The following is a 14,064-nucleotide window of genomic DNA, read 5'->3' as shown; positions in this document are numbered from 1 at the left end:
GATCAAACTGTCAGCCTCATACTTACTTTTGATCCACCCATGTATATATATACCAGTGGCGGACTGTGCATTTCACACCTAGGCCTTCAGTAGTGCTCTGTCTGAATCAACCCGCCCCTCAAAAACTAATTTATGGTTATAAAAACCATCTTAATATGCAGAAATACAGTATAAAGAGCCGTTGCATCGCAGATAGATAACTCCTGTAGCCACAATAAATGCCTTTATTGAATAGACAAACCAGGGGTGAACAAGTTCCTTTCTGCTGCAGCTACAGCCATGACACACACAAAAAACATCAATAATAACTCATAAATTTGCAATATTATTTAGGAATATCGCAACATTTTACTCACCAAAAATTCGGATTATTTGTAAACAAAATCCATCTTCCTCTCTTTCCTCAAAAACAGCTCAATTACTCTGTTGTACAGATTATCTGTGCGCTTCAGTTCCATCACAAAGTCCCTTTCTATCGCCATCGAAGCTAATGCTGAAAGTCGAACCTGCCCTGTCGTATTCCTGGCATAAGTTTTAATTCGCTTTAGGGCTGAAAATGTCCACTCGACAGAAGCAGTGGACACGGGAATGGTCACCGCCAAACATACCAATGTGTACAGCTGCCCCTTGATGCTCTCATTCAGATTTTTCTATTACACCATCCGCACCATCCTATCCAATCAATGGGTCTAAACACAGTGACGTTGCCGTACGCCTGCTAGAGGGCCCTAGTGAAACCAACTCAAAATCTGATTGGTTGAAGCAACAGTTTAATCGACATTTATTTTGTGTTAGAGGGCTTGCAGAAAGGATTCTGAAGGCCTCCGGGCAGACTTCTTTGACTTTGACCCTGCCTGGCAACAAATGATGGCTGAAATGTGATTGGTTAAATGCTTTAATACGAAAATACATGTCTGGAAGCAGCACAACCATCGAAAAAGCTATTAAAGGAAGCGGACAGACTATTTGGAATTATTTAATAAGTATTCATGGACAAAATATAATTAACATCAGTTTGTGATTCAGATATTTTTTTTAGGCCAGCACAGAAGGCCTTGCAGGCCTTCAAGGCCCGCCACTTATATATATATATATATATATATATATATATATAATATAAATTGCCAAAAGTATTGATTGAGACGCCTGCCTTTACACACACATGAACTTTAATGACATCCCATTCTTAATACATAGGCTTTAATTTGGAGTTGGCCCACCCTTTGCAGCTATAACAGCTTCAACTCTTCTTAGAAGGCTTTCAACAAGGTGTAGGAGTGTATTTATGGGAATTTTTGACCATCCTTCCAGAAGAGCATTTTGAGGTCAGGCACTGATGTTGGACGAGAAGGCCTGGCCTGCAGTCATCGCTCTAATTCATCCCAAAGTTGTTCTATTGGGTTGAGGTCAGGGCTCTGTTCAGGCCAGGCAAGTTCACCCACACCAAAGTGCAGTCATGTTGAAACAGGAAAGTTGGGAGCATGAAATTGTCCAAAATGGCTTTATATGCTGAAGGATTAAGAGTTCCTTACACTGGAACCAAGGGGCCAAGCCCAACCCCTGAAAAACAACCCCACACCATAATCCCTGCTCCAGCAAACTTTACACTTGGCACAATGCAGTCAGGCAAGTACCATTGTCCTGGAAACCACCAAACCCAGACTCGTCCATCAGATTTCCAGTCAGAAAAGCGTGATTTGTCACTTCAGAGAACATGTCTTCACTGCTGTAGAGTCCAGTGGGGGTGTGCTTAACACCTCTGCATCCGACGCTTTGCATTGCACTTGGTGATGTAAGGCTTGGATGCAGCTGCTCAGCCATGGAAACCCATTCCATGAAGCTCTCTCTATGCACTGTTCTTGAGCTAATCTGGGGGCCACACGAAGTTTGGAGGTCCGTAGCAATTGACTCTGCAGAAAGTTGGATACTTCTGCACACTGTGCTCCTCAGCATGCGCTGTTCCCGCTCTGTGATTTTATGTGGCCTACAACTTCGTGGCTGAGTTGCTGTTGTTCCCAATTGCTTCCACTTTGTTATAATATCACTAACAGTTTACCATAGTGAGGAAATTTCATGAATGGACTTATTGCACAGGTGGCATCCTATCACGGTACCACACTTGAATTCACTGAGCTCCCGAGAGCAACCCATTCTTTCACAAATGTTCATAGAAACAAAGCAGTCTGCATGCCTAGGTGCTTGATTTTCTACACCTCAATTCACTGATTTGGAGGAGTGTCCCAATATATATATATACAGTAATCCCTCCTCCATCGCGGGGGTTGCGTTCCAGAGCCACCCGCGAAATAAGAAAATCCGTGAAGTAGAAACCATATGTTTATATGGTTCTTTTTATATATTTTAAGCCCTTATAAACTCTCCCACACTATTATAAACATTTCACGCACAATTATACAGCATAAACCCTTTGTATTCTCTTAGATATTAGGTAAGATTTGTTGAAATTATGTATGTAAACACAGTTTACATACAGTAAAACCTAAATATTATTTTAAAGATATCGAGCGTCTCCGATATCACATATGTTACAGCCATTACGACAGACAGGCCACCAGCAATAAATACGTACAATGCAAGAAAAATTGTATACAGTAAAATGTGGGTACAGTGACACTAAACTATGTACATGTAATAAGTACTGTACGTAGATAATTAATTATGGTTACTCACCAACAATGACACGACGACTTGTCCGATAACGATGAGTTTAATTTTACTGCACAACAAAGGAGAGTGTTACACCTCTTCTAAAGGAGCCTCTTCAGGTGACTGTGTAGCACCGCCGTTCTTCTTCTTCCAGCACTTTTCAATCCAAATCCCTAAAGCAGATTCCATCCAGACTACTGCCTTATCACGTCCACTTGCAACTCGTTTTGCGCCCTGGTTAAAGGACACTGCGGCCGTAGATCTTAAATGCTTTTCCTCCTTTTTAAATAAAAAGAATCGTGGACTCATTTATGCTGTAATGGTGTCCTGCAGTGGTGTAGCTGTTTCCTTCCATCAACATATCCAAAACTTTTACCTTTTCTGCAATCATTTGCATCTTCTGTTGGCGCTTAGGCACGTTAATGCTGAATGAGTGAGATTAGACTTCCTGGTTAATGCAGCACTCCGTCGCTGAGCCAATCAGCAGCACACAGGAACTTAACCGCGTGCTCTGATTGGGTAGCTTCTCAGCCATCCGCCAATAGCGTCCCTTGTTTGAATTCAAATGCGTCCCTTGTTTCAATTCAAATGGGCAAATCAACTGAGGAAGCACACGTACTGTAGACCGCAGACATCCGCGAAGCAGTGAAAAATCCGCGATATATATTCACATATGCTTACATTTAAAATCCGCGATGGAGTGAAGCCGCGAAAGACGAAGCGCGATATAGCGAGGGATCACTGTATATTATATAATTTTGACTCACCCTGTATGTTAACAGTAATGGATTATTTTTATCTCGACCACACCTTTCCAGGGCGATGGATAGGTCATGGTGGACCATTACTATGGCCTCCACACTCCCCTAATTTGACACCCAGTGTTTTCTGGTTATGGGGTATGGTGAATGAGCGCGTGTGTTTCAATGACCTGAAGGACAGAATGCGGACTGTGGTATCATCTATTCCCTGCGAAATGTCTGTCTGGGCTTTAAATGGTACTGTTGCTCGTTGTTTTTTGTGTATTGAACATGATGGCGAACAGGTCGAGACATTCCTGTAAATCATCTTGCACATATTAAGTATATTTTGTGAATAAATTGTTGACTCACCCTGTGTACATATACACACACATACATTATATACAGTGGGTATAGAAAACAATCACCCCCTTCAGAATTAAATGAACACACATACAAAACATATTTCTTCCCAGTTTTACTTACTCAATGCAACCTCTAACATCCAAGTGAAAGATATCACAGCAACAGTTCATAAAAATTATAAAAAATCAAAAACAACACATACTGAGATTAATAACATCTCTTACCAGTTTCCTCCTTGCTTTTCCATCCAGTTTGGAGGGACGGCCGGATCCAGGGAGGGTTCTAATAGTACCAAACACTTGCCACTTCTTTATTATGGACTTTACTGTGCTCCTTGGGATTGATAAAGCCTTCGAGATTTTTTGTGTATCCATCTCCTGCCTTATGTCTGCCACCCATAGTCAGCTGTTTGCTGTCAGTTGCACTACCAAGCAAGGGAATACTCCAGGAACAGCTGTTTGTATGCTTCACTAATCGCACGGATTACAATCGATCACAGGTGGAAGCCAGAAGCCATGGTCTACAGTGGAAATGGTGGGTACTTACACCTGATTGAGTTTAGGAGGGGGTGATCCTTTATTCATCTCAGTATTTCTTGTTTTTGATTTTTTTTTAATTCTTCTGAACTGTAGCTGTGATATCTTTCACTTGGATGTGATAGATTGCATTGAGTAAGTAAAGCTGGAAAAAATATTGGTTTGTGCGTTTTCATTTAAGACTGTAAAGCAAAAAAGATGAGAATATTTCAAGGGGGGGTGATTCTTTTCTATAGAGGTCCCAAAAGAGTTCAGAAACCTTACATTACATATATATGTGTGTGTGTGTGTGTATATATATTATATATACACATAATATACACAGTTGTGCTTGAAAGTTTGTGAACCCTTTAGAATTGTCTAGATTTCTGCATAAATATGACCTAAAACATCATCAGATTATCACTCAAGTCCTAAAAGTAGATAAAGAGAAACCAGTTAAACAAATGTGACAAAAAATATACTTGGTCATTTATTTATTGAGGAAAATGAATTGCAAATATTTTAAGTAATGAGTCACAAGGGCACATACGGATATATCATTTCAGGATTAATTTTTGTGTTTTACTAGACTGTATATGCAGACTTTTAAAGTAGTTTTCATGCTTGCCTTTACAAGTGACAAGTTTTATTATTTTGTTTTGCTAAGTCTTACAGCTTAAAACAAACTACAGTATAGTAGAAGAAAATTATATTCACATGTTGGTCAACACAGTTATATCTTTGGAGTCATACCTTTGAGTTCTTGACAGTATAAAGGTGGGCAAAGGAAAATTTTAAAGAAGAAATCTGTATGAATATGTTTAAAATGATCTCTCTTTAAAGAAAAACCTTGAAATAAGACTAATTGGTATACTTGTTCGATTTTTTAAATATTTGAAATACAATTTTCACCTCAAGTGGGTATTTGAGTTGGATTACCATACGCTTCTTGAAAAATAAGATATCAAGGAATGTTTGGAGACCACTGTACCACATTTAGCATCATTGGAAGACAAATATATTTCTGACTTATACTATGTGAATGACAAAATGTTTTAAAAACTGCTAAAAGCTGTATATGATCAATGATCAATGTAGAAAATAATTTCAACATTGACAGCATGTTTTTTTTTTTTTTAAAACAAATGTGGATTCTCACAGGATACATGGAGACTGAAATTCAGTAATCACATTTATTGTGTCATAAGCTACAGTTGTGCTTGAAAGTTTGTGAACCCTTTAGAATTTTCTATATTTCTGCATAAATATGACCTACAACATCATCAGATTTTCACTCAAGTCCTAAAAGTAGAGACAAAATATTATACTTTATCATTTATTTATTGAGGAAAATAATAGAATATTACATATTTGTGAGTGACAAAAGTATGTGAACCTTTGCTTTCAGTATCTGGTGTGACCCCCCTTTGCAGCAATAACTGCAACTCAGCATTTCGGGTAACTGTTGATCAGTCCTGCACACCGGCTTGGAGCAATTTTAGCCCATTCCTCCATACAGAACAGCTTCAACTCTGGGATGTTGGTGGGTTTCCTCACATTAACTGCTCGCTTCAGGTCCTTCCACAACATTTCCATTGGATTAAGGTCAGGACTTTGACCTGACCATTCCAAAACATTAACTTCATTCTTCTTTAACCATTCTTTGGTAGAACGACTTGTGTGCTTACGGTCGTTGTCTTGCTGCATGACCCACCTTCTCTTGAGATTCAGTTCATGGACAGATGTCCTGACATTTTCCTTTAGAATTCTGATGATATAATTCAGAATTCATTGTTCCATCAATGAAGACAAGCCATCCTGGCCCAGATGCAACAAACAAGACCAAAACCATGATACTACCACCACATTTCACAGATGGGATAAGGTTCTTATGCTGGAATGCAGTGTTTTCCTTTCTCCAAACATAACGCTTTTCATTTAAACCAAAAAGTTCTATTTTGGTCTCATCCGTCCACAAAACATTCTTCCAATAGCCTTCTGGTTTGTCCACGTGATCTATGGCAAACTGCAGACGAGCAGCAATGTTTTTTTTTTTGCAGAGCAGTGGCTTTCTCTTTCCAACCCTGCCATGCACACCATTGTTGTTCAGTGTTTTCCTGATGGTGGACTCATGAACATGAACATTAGCCAGTGTGAGAGAGGCCTTCAGTTGCTTAGAAGTTACCCTGGGGTCCTTTGTGACCTCGCCGACTAGTACACGCCTTGCTCTTGGAGTGATCTTTGTTGTTCGACCACTCCTGGGGAGGGTAACAATGGTCTTGAATTTCCTCCATTTGTACACAATCTTTCTGACTGTGGATTGGTGGAGTCCAAACTCTTTAGAGATGGGTTTGTAACCCTTTCCAGCCTGATGAGTATCAACAACTCTTTTTTCTGAGGTTCTCAGAAATCTCCTTTGTTCATGCCATGATACAGTTCCACAAACATGTGTTGTGAAGAGCAGACTTTGACAGATCCCTGTTCTTTAAATAACACAGGGTGCCCACTCACACCTGATTGTCATCCCATTGATTGAAAACACCTGACTCGAATTTCACCTTCAAACCAACTGCTAATCCTAGAGGTTCACATACTTTTGCCACCCACAAATATGTAATATTCGATCATTTTCTTCAATAAATAAATGGCCAGGTATAATACTTTTGTCTCATTTGTTTAACTGGTTTCTCTTTATCTAGTTTTAGGACTTGAGTGAAAATCCGATGATGTTTTAGGTCATATTTATGCAGAAATATAGAAAATTCTGAAGGGTTCACAAACTTTCAACCACAACTGTATATATTATATGTGTAAATATAATATATATATACACACACACACACATATATGTATGTAAGGTTTCTGAACTCTTTTGGGACCCTCTCCCCAATGGGATGACACGACAAAACACGTTTGCCCCATCTGTGGAGGGCTGCTTTTCCGTCACTGAGGCAACCGCAGGTTCACTGATGCAAGTACCATTATAAATGTAGTGAAGAGCATAACTTGGCCACTAACCTGGTCGCGACTGTGCCCGTTTGCTGTGTCTGTGTATAGGAGACTGGTAACTCCTGCTGCAATAAATAACCCTGCTGTTCCTGTTTCAAGTTGAATAAAGCTGGTTATGCTAAAGTATTGAGACTCTGCCATGTTTTTGGGGTGCAAGACACATATAGTTACATTTGCAACATCTATACAGCACAATTAGGCAACGGGTTGCGGGTCCCTGGTAAGACACTCACACACTTACCAAGTCAGTTAACTGGAGTATCTTTTGGGATGTGGGACAAAGTACAGATACAAGCAGTTACTTACCCCAGATTTGGGAGTTGTGAGACAACGGAGCTCACTGCCACACCGCCACCTGTACACCTCAAAAAAGCCAAATCTAAAAATCCAGCATAGTCTCAAGGTGCAAGCTGCCCCTTTCTCTGATAGCTAATAATGTGCTGCATGATGGAGCTTCTGCTCATGCAAAGAGTTTCCAGGAAAGGCAAGTCCAGCCACAATTTGTGCCCTTTTTCTTTTTCCATTCTGTTGTAGTACTTGAAACACTGACAATGTGGGGTGGCTTCTTGCTCCCTGTCCTATTATGGGAGCCACTTGAACCTGACACCATCAGTACCATAACCGAGATGAGCAAGTTCTCACACTCACACTTCCCGTTTAAAATGGGGATGTGACACAGCTGCGGCAATCAGCAAGCTCCCAGCATCAATTAGGGTCGTGGGTGATCCTGCACCTATGTCTGCTCCTGTGTCGCGCGCAGGGAATTGCTCCTGTCACGCAACCACGTCCACAGACACGTAGACACACTGCGGTGATTATTTAAAAGGTGCTGCGGACCTCACTTTACCACAATCCGACAAACGAGTCTCTTCTGTTTGCAAGGTTCGCCAATCCTGCATTCCTTATTCCTCATTGCGGCGGAGTGCACATTGGTTGTCAATGCTTGTGCACATTGAGTCTGTCCATAAAACTTAAAAGGAACACTCCAACCAAAAATATTTTCTTTTATATGTTACTTACCTCATGTAAGCTTAGAGTGATGGCTTAGAAAATTTTTTTAATTTCACATTTTTGTGAAGAATGGACAAAGTCTCTGATAATACGGTTGCCAATGGTGACCAATCCTGGAAACAGCAAAGAATATCAAAAACGTCCATGAAAAAATCTCACGTTACTCGTACCACATATTCCACAATTCATGTCCTCCAGAGTACATGCCTAGATTTTTTTGCCAAAATACCATTACATAAATAACTCCAAAAAATGTAAGTAGTCCACAAACAGGAAACACCTTCACACAGACTTGTGCTATTGAAGACAGGACTCTTGACCAATGAAAGGGACAGGTGGGTTTGAAGAAGTCTATCAATATGGTGAACCTTTGCCTACCCGTTAGTTAATACTTCTCGGAGAGTTAAAGATGAAGTCGAGGAAAGTGAGCAATGCTTCTTTTAGTAAAGAGTCTGACCATCTAAAGTAAGTATGGGGTTTGTATACCTGGGGTGAAGTGGTTCAAAAACAACACCCATAGAACATCAATATGCAAGTCTCTAAAGATCTCAATGCTATGCCAGTTTGTTCTTTTTCTTTCAATTTGTTTAATATGTCTTTTCTGATTGGTAGCAGCAATTGGTTTATCATAAAATAAATAAATCACACAACTTCATTGTGTAAAAATGGATAGACCAGGCTGTTTTATTTGAGTGAGGGTTTAGTAAAAGTTTAGTACACTATTTCTGCATCTCTTCACTGAACAGTCCAGAGCAAAGAGAAGATATAGATGCCTTGCTGCGGCTGGATCAGCTGGAAACCCTTATCCCTGCTACAGCTGACACCTTCATTAGTCAAAATGAGATGCTGCACCGCTTAAAGTGAACAAGTAGTGCATCAGTGTTCTGAGGAGTCCTTAAGCAAAATGTATTTTTGTGTCTGGAGAAGAAATTCAGAGTCAGTTTCACGAGATATTCCATGACCAAACATTGTTGAGTTTATTGATTAGCTGACCCGTTTGTGAAGTTGCATGCAATGAGCGATTCCGAGCTGACGGGGCTTTTATATGTGGCATTCAGTGATTCAGCTTGCTTTTGCCAATTTGAGGGGACGTGTATCACTTGCACTGGAGGTCACTCCGGGTTGCAATCCATTCCATCTTATTACCAGGCCCTTACTAAGGAGCAGCTTTAGATACTATAACAAAGTCTGAGAGAATTGGTTTACAAGTTCTTCGTTCTGTACCTGAGGTGGCAGTCCAATATACAGTATCAAGAGACCAAAATTGTGCAGGGCAATGCTACACTAGTGGAAATGTTAACCAGATTGGGCTTAAAAGGTCAAAAAGGAAGGGACAGTTATTGGGGAAATACAGGAGTTACACAGATCACAGTCTTCAGAAGGCACCGGTCTCTGAACCTAATAGAAAGCATAACACTAGCCCTCAAGTCAATGCAACTACTGTCAAAACTGCACTGCCCCTCATGGTGTGCAAAGTGAGGTAATCGTTGACCAAGGCAGCACCTTAACCTTTGCTCAGAGCTTGTGGGAAAAGCATAAAGTTCCACCATGAGCAGGTAAGGGGAGGTTAGACAGTAAAATTGTTCCTTACAGATGGGAGATGGCACAGTGTTATGGGCAAAGTTACCTTCAGCTTCTGTCTCTGTGAGGTACAGTAGGGGTCCAAGGCTTACATCCTGGAGGACAGCAGCCTGAGGTGCCGTTGCTTCTAGGTATGGTCACATTAGTCTTGGTGGGAAACCCCATCTACCTGTCCCCGCAGAAGTATCAGGGGCCTGGTAGTGGGGTTCACATTAATGGGGAAACACTGCCAGATCTTACGTGGAAAATATTTTTTGAATAACCAAAATTTTGTCTGCCCCTACTTTGGTGGTATGCTACCATATAGACAGACCCTTCAGCATATGTCTAACCCTTTAAGTAGATTTCTACAAAATCAAAATCACCTACCTCAGCCGTGTGCTAGCAGCAGATGATGGCATGTGTGTGTACACAAAAAGATCAAGGCAATTGTGGACTATCTGAAAACTACGGGAGAGAAGTCTCCAGCCCAAGTTCATTCCACTGCTTGCTGAAATTTCACCTCCTCTACATGTATTCCAGTTGCTGAGGAAGTCGTGTCCCTGAATATGGTTACCAGTGTGGAATGACACCTTGCACTCTATGAAGAAGTCTAACATCTGCACCACTCCTGTCACAGCCTAATTCTGATGAAGCTTCCAATCCATATGGACACAAATAACCATGGACTTGGTACCATTGTGTCAGCGACAGAGGATGGATAGGGTAAAATAAAAAATGTTTCACACACTCACTATTGAGATGAAGTGCATGGCTGGCAGGGCAGCTGTACAGAAGTGCCACTGTTCACTGGTGAGATCCAAGTTTGAAATGTACAAAGATGACGGAGGTTGGAACAGGAGTGGAGTAGTTGGACGGTATGTCTGTAGCAGTTTGAGATCAACTTTCAATACAGTAAGAGCTGTACAAACAAGTATCAGTGGTGTGGAGGTAGTAACTTTTAAGCCTTTAACAAAATTCCACCTTAAAATTCATAACATTCGATAAGCTCATATCTTCAGTGCTTTACGCAGGGCACAAAGGGAATTGCTCTAAGCAAAGGTCTGACTGCTTCTAAGGAACATCAGGGCATTACATCGATGTGTGCCAATAACGGAACAAGATGCATCATCAGTTGGTAATCCCCAAGATGTATGTGTGCTCCAATTCCATCTTAGCAGAGCTAAAACCCTATTCAAAATCCTAGAGGAGACTGGATGGCTAGCTGCAGGAAAATCTACGCTCTCATTTCTGGCTGTGGCTCAGGTCAACAATACAAGACTCCACCTAGTATGGCTGCTGAGTGGAGACGTTCATTCTTATAAAAGTCAAAGCTTTGAAGATCTGGTTTCCATGTGGGGTGCAGAAGGAGGACTATCATAAATCTCTGTCTGGAGTTTACAGAGTCAACTTGGGGGGGTTGTTACCCTCCTTCAAGCTAATTGCAGCAAATGAGTGAATCAGAACCTGCATACCATGATAATTGCCTCCTTCATTGGAGACCATCAGGACAGGACATAGCATCTGCCCGTGTTCAAGAGTAATGCCACAAGCATGTCACTTCCAGGCTCTCCTTCACACCTTTCAAAATTCTGGTATCCAGTTAAAACTGTATGTGCTTTAACATGTGGCTACGTGGATCTCGATATGAGAGTCACCTGGGTGACTTAGAAAAATGGAAACGGTTTACTAGGATTTTGTTAGTGGCAAGATATTTGCCCCATTGGTTGAGGTTACTTTGCACCAGTTCAAACATGAAGCAGAAGCCCCTAAATGTAAGCTTATTCGGACTTCGCGAGTCAAATATTTGCACTGTTGCATGAATTACACGGGTGTCCAGTCCAAGTGACAAGTGCTGTCATTATCAAAACAGTTCTGAATTGAAAGACTGAGGTTTTAATACTCGGCTGCTGTTAAGTCTTCTCCCCATCCCACTGTTACAGTGCGCCTACTGCAAGTTTACATGCAGAACAGTAATAAGAGACAATACAAAAGGAAGCTTTAAATAATGTTTATTTTTTCATATTATTTGTAAAAGACTAATCCCTTATAACCAATACCTAGCTACATCCCCACCCCCAAACTAACAGTACACAGTAAAACCTAACTGAATATCCTTCAAATTCTCAACATGTTCATTGACATTTTTAAAAACTATTTCTTTAAAAAAAATGCTGATTTTTTTTTTTTATGATAAGAAAATAGTAAAAGTGTTTTCCAGCACCTAAGTAGGGAGTAAACCTGAATACATGTTTTAAACTGCAAGCTGCCAGAGAAATTAAAAAAAAAGTTTCAAATCACACTTTAAAAAAAAAAAAAAAAAGTACATAATTAGTATAACCCACTAAAATGTATTAAGTGTTCTCAGAATTCAAAGTTCATCGAAAGAATGTGCAGAAAAAAAAGTGTTTACGAAATACATGTTCAACTGCAAAAGAAAGAATTTATATTTTACAAATTAAAAATAAAATATTAAATGATACAAAAAAAATGAGGAAATTATAAAGTTGGCAGCACATTGGTTCAACAGGGGAAAGACGGTCATTCTTAATGTCTTCACATAATCGAACAACCTCTTCTAGATTCTTTTGGTTCACCCTAAAAATGCACACATAAAACATTAGCTAGAATTTCTACATTGTAAGCCACAAGCCAAATTTAATCTGCATGCATTCTGCTTTAAGAACTTATAGCCTTTAAAAATATTACAATGAATTAACTTTGATTAAAAAAATTTGTAATTCAATCCAAGATAAAAACAAGGAGCACATTTATTCATCAGCACATCAATGCTTACGTGACTGTTGTGACAGAGTGACTGACAGTAAAGTTCATCAACGTAGACAAAGACAAAGAGCGGCCACACACACAGCAAATTTTGAACATTCTGAGAATGAGTGCTTGTTCCAGTGTTGTTAAAGGCAAGCCCACTTATCAATTTACAGGGAAAATATTTCCTGCATAATAAATCTCTGATGCAGTCAAGCTAATAATGTGCTTGTCCCCTTGAAACAAAACCAGTTGTCCAATCCACCCACCCTTTCTTTACTAGAGATTAGAACATGCTTTCTACAATTTGCATGTTATCCTGTTTTGTTGCTCAAAGACAGAACTCATTTTCCACGTATACATTCAGAAGCAAGCAGTACTAACTGACCACCTAACCGGTTAAACTGCCAGCAAATAAAACAGAGGAAGCACAGAATTTTTTTTCTTTGCTTGAAATGCACAGCATGCAATTTTTTCGCTGAAATGTATAAACTGGTATTTCTGAATGCCTCCATTTTGAAACTTTAGGCTGTGATGTAGCAGCCAGTTCAGAATTGTGATCCTCAATTTTTCCCACGAATATAATAAAGTATTGGGGGGGGGCGGAGAGAGAGTGTGTTTTTTTATCATTCTTTATCACTCACACACACACACAGCATGGATGATGGAGCAAGGTGGGGCATATGCAGACTGAATGCAAGTAGAATGCAGTAGCCCTTTACAAAAATTAGGCTTCTATACATCAGCACACAAATGGATACTCAAGCTACTTTCTAAACTACTACTACTTCTTTCAGCTGCTCCCGTTAGGGGCTGCCACAGCAGATCATCTTCTTTCATATCTATCTGTCCTCTGCATCTTGCTCTGTTATACCCATCACCTGCATGTCCTCTCTCACAACATCCATAAACCTTCACTTAGGCCTTCCTCTTTTCCTGTTCCCTGGCAGCTCTATCCTTAGCATCCTTCTCCCAATATACTCCGCATCTCTCCACTGCACATGTCCAAACCAACGCAATCTCGCCTCTCTGTCTCCCAACCGTCCAACTTGAGCGGACCCTCTAATGTACTCATTTCTAATCCTATCCATCCTCGTCACACCCAGTGCAAATTTTAGCATCTTTAATTCTGCTACCTCCTGTTTTTTGGTCAGTGCCACCGTCTCCAACCCATATAACATAGCTGGTCTCACTACCATCCAGTAGACCTTCCCTTTCACTCTTGCTGATACCAGTCTGTCACAAATCACTCCTGACACTCTTCTCTATCCTTTCCACCCTGCCTGCACTCTCCTTTTCACCTCTCTTCCACACTCCACATTACTCTGTACTGTTGATCCCAAGTATTTAAACTCATCCACCTTCGCCAACTCTACTCAAGCTACTTTCTGAACAACGTTAGAAATACCAGGGCACAGAAATGA

At 40.3% G+C, this 14,064-nt stretch overlaps 2 protein-coding genes across 3 annotated transcripts in view; one reads left to right on the top strand and one right to left on the bottom strand.

Annotated features, from left to right (window-relative positions):
* c7h5orf63 (chromosome 7 C5orf63 homolog) overlaps positions 1 to 14,064 on the top strand; it is a 389,765-nt gene that overhangs the window by 148,108 nt on the left and 227,593 nt on the right. The window lies entirely within an intron of this gene.
* The window catches only part of lmnb1 (lamin B1), a 51,202-nt gene continuing 49,004 nt past the window's right edge, over positions 11,867 to 14,064 (bottom strand). The window contains exon 11 of the mRNA XM_028805220.2: positions 11,867 to 12,469. Within this exon, the coding sequence (XP_028661053.2) occupies positions 12,428 to 12,469 (42 nt within the window). The 3' untranslated portion in view covers positions 11,867 to 12,427. The remainder of the gene's footprint in view (positions 12,470 to 14,064) is intronic.

The sequence above is a fragment of the Erpetoichthys calabaricus genome, chromosome 7 (assembly GCF_900747795.2).
Source record: "Erpetoichthys calabaricus chromosome 7, fErpCal1.3, whole genome shotgun sequence".
Taxonomy (NCBI): domain Eukaryota; kingdom Metazoa; phylum Chordata; class Cladistia; order Polypteriformes; family Polypteridae; genus Erpetoichthys; species Erpetoichthys calabaricus.
Note: the sequence above shows the minus strand (reverse complement) of the source record. Positions and strands in the feature narration are given on the sequence as shown.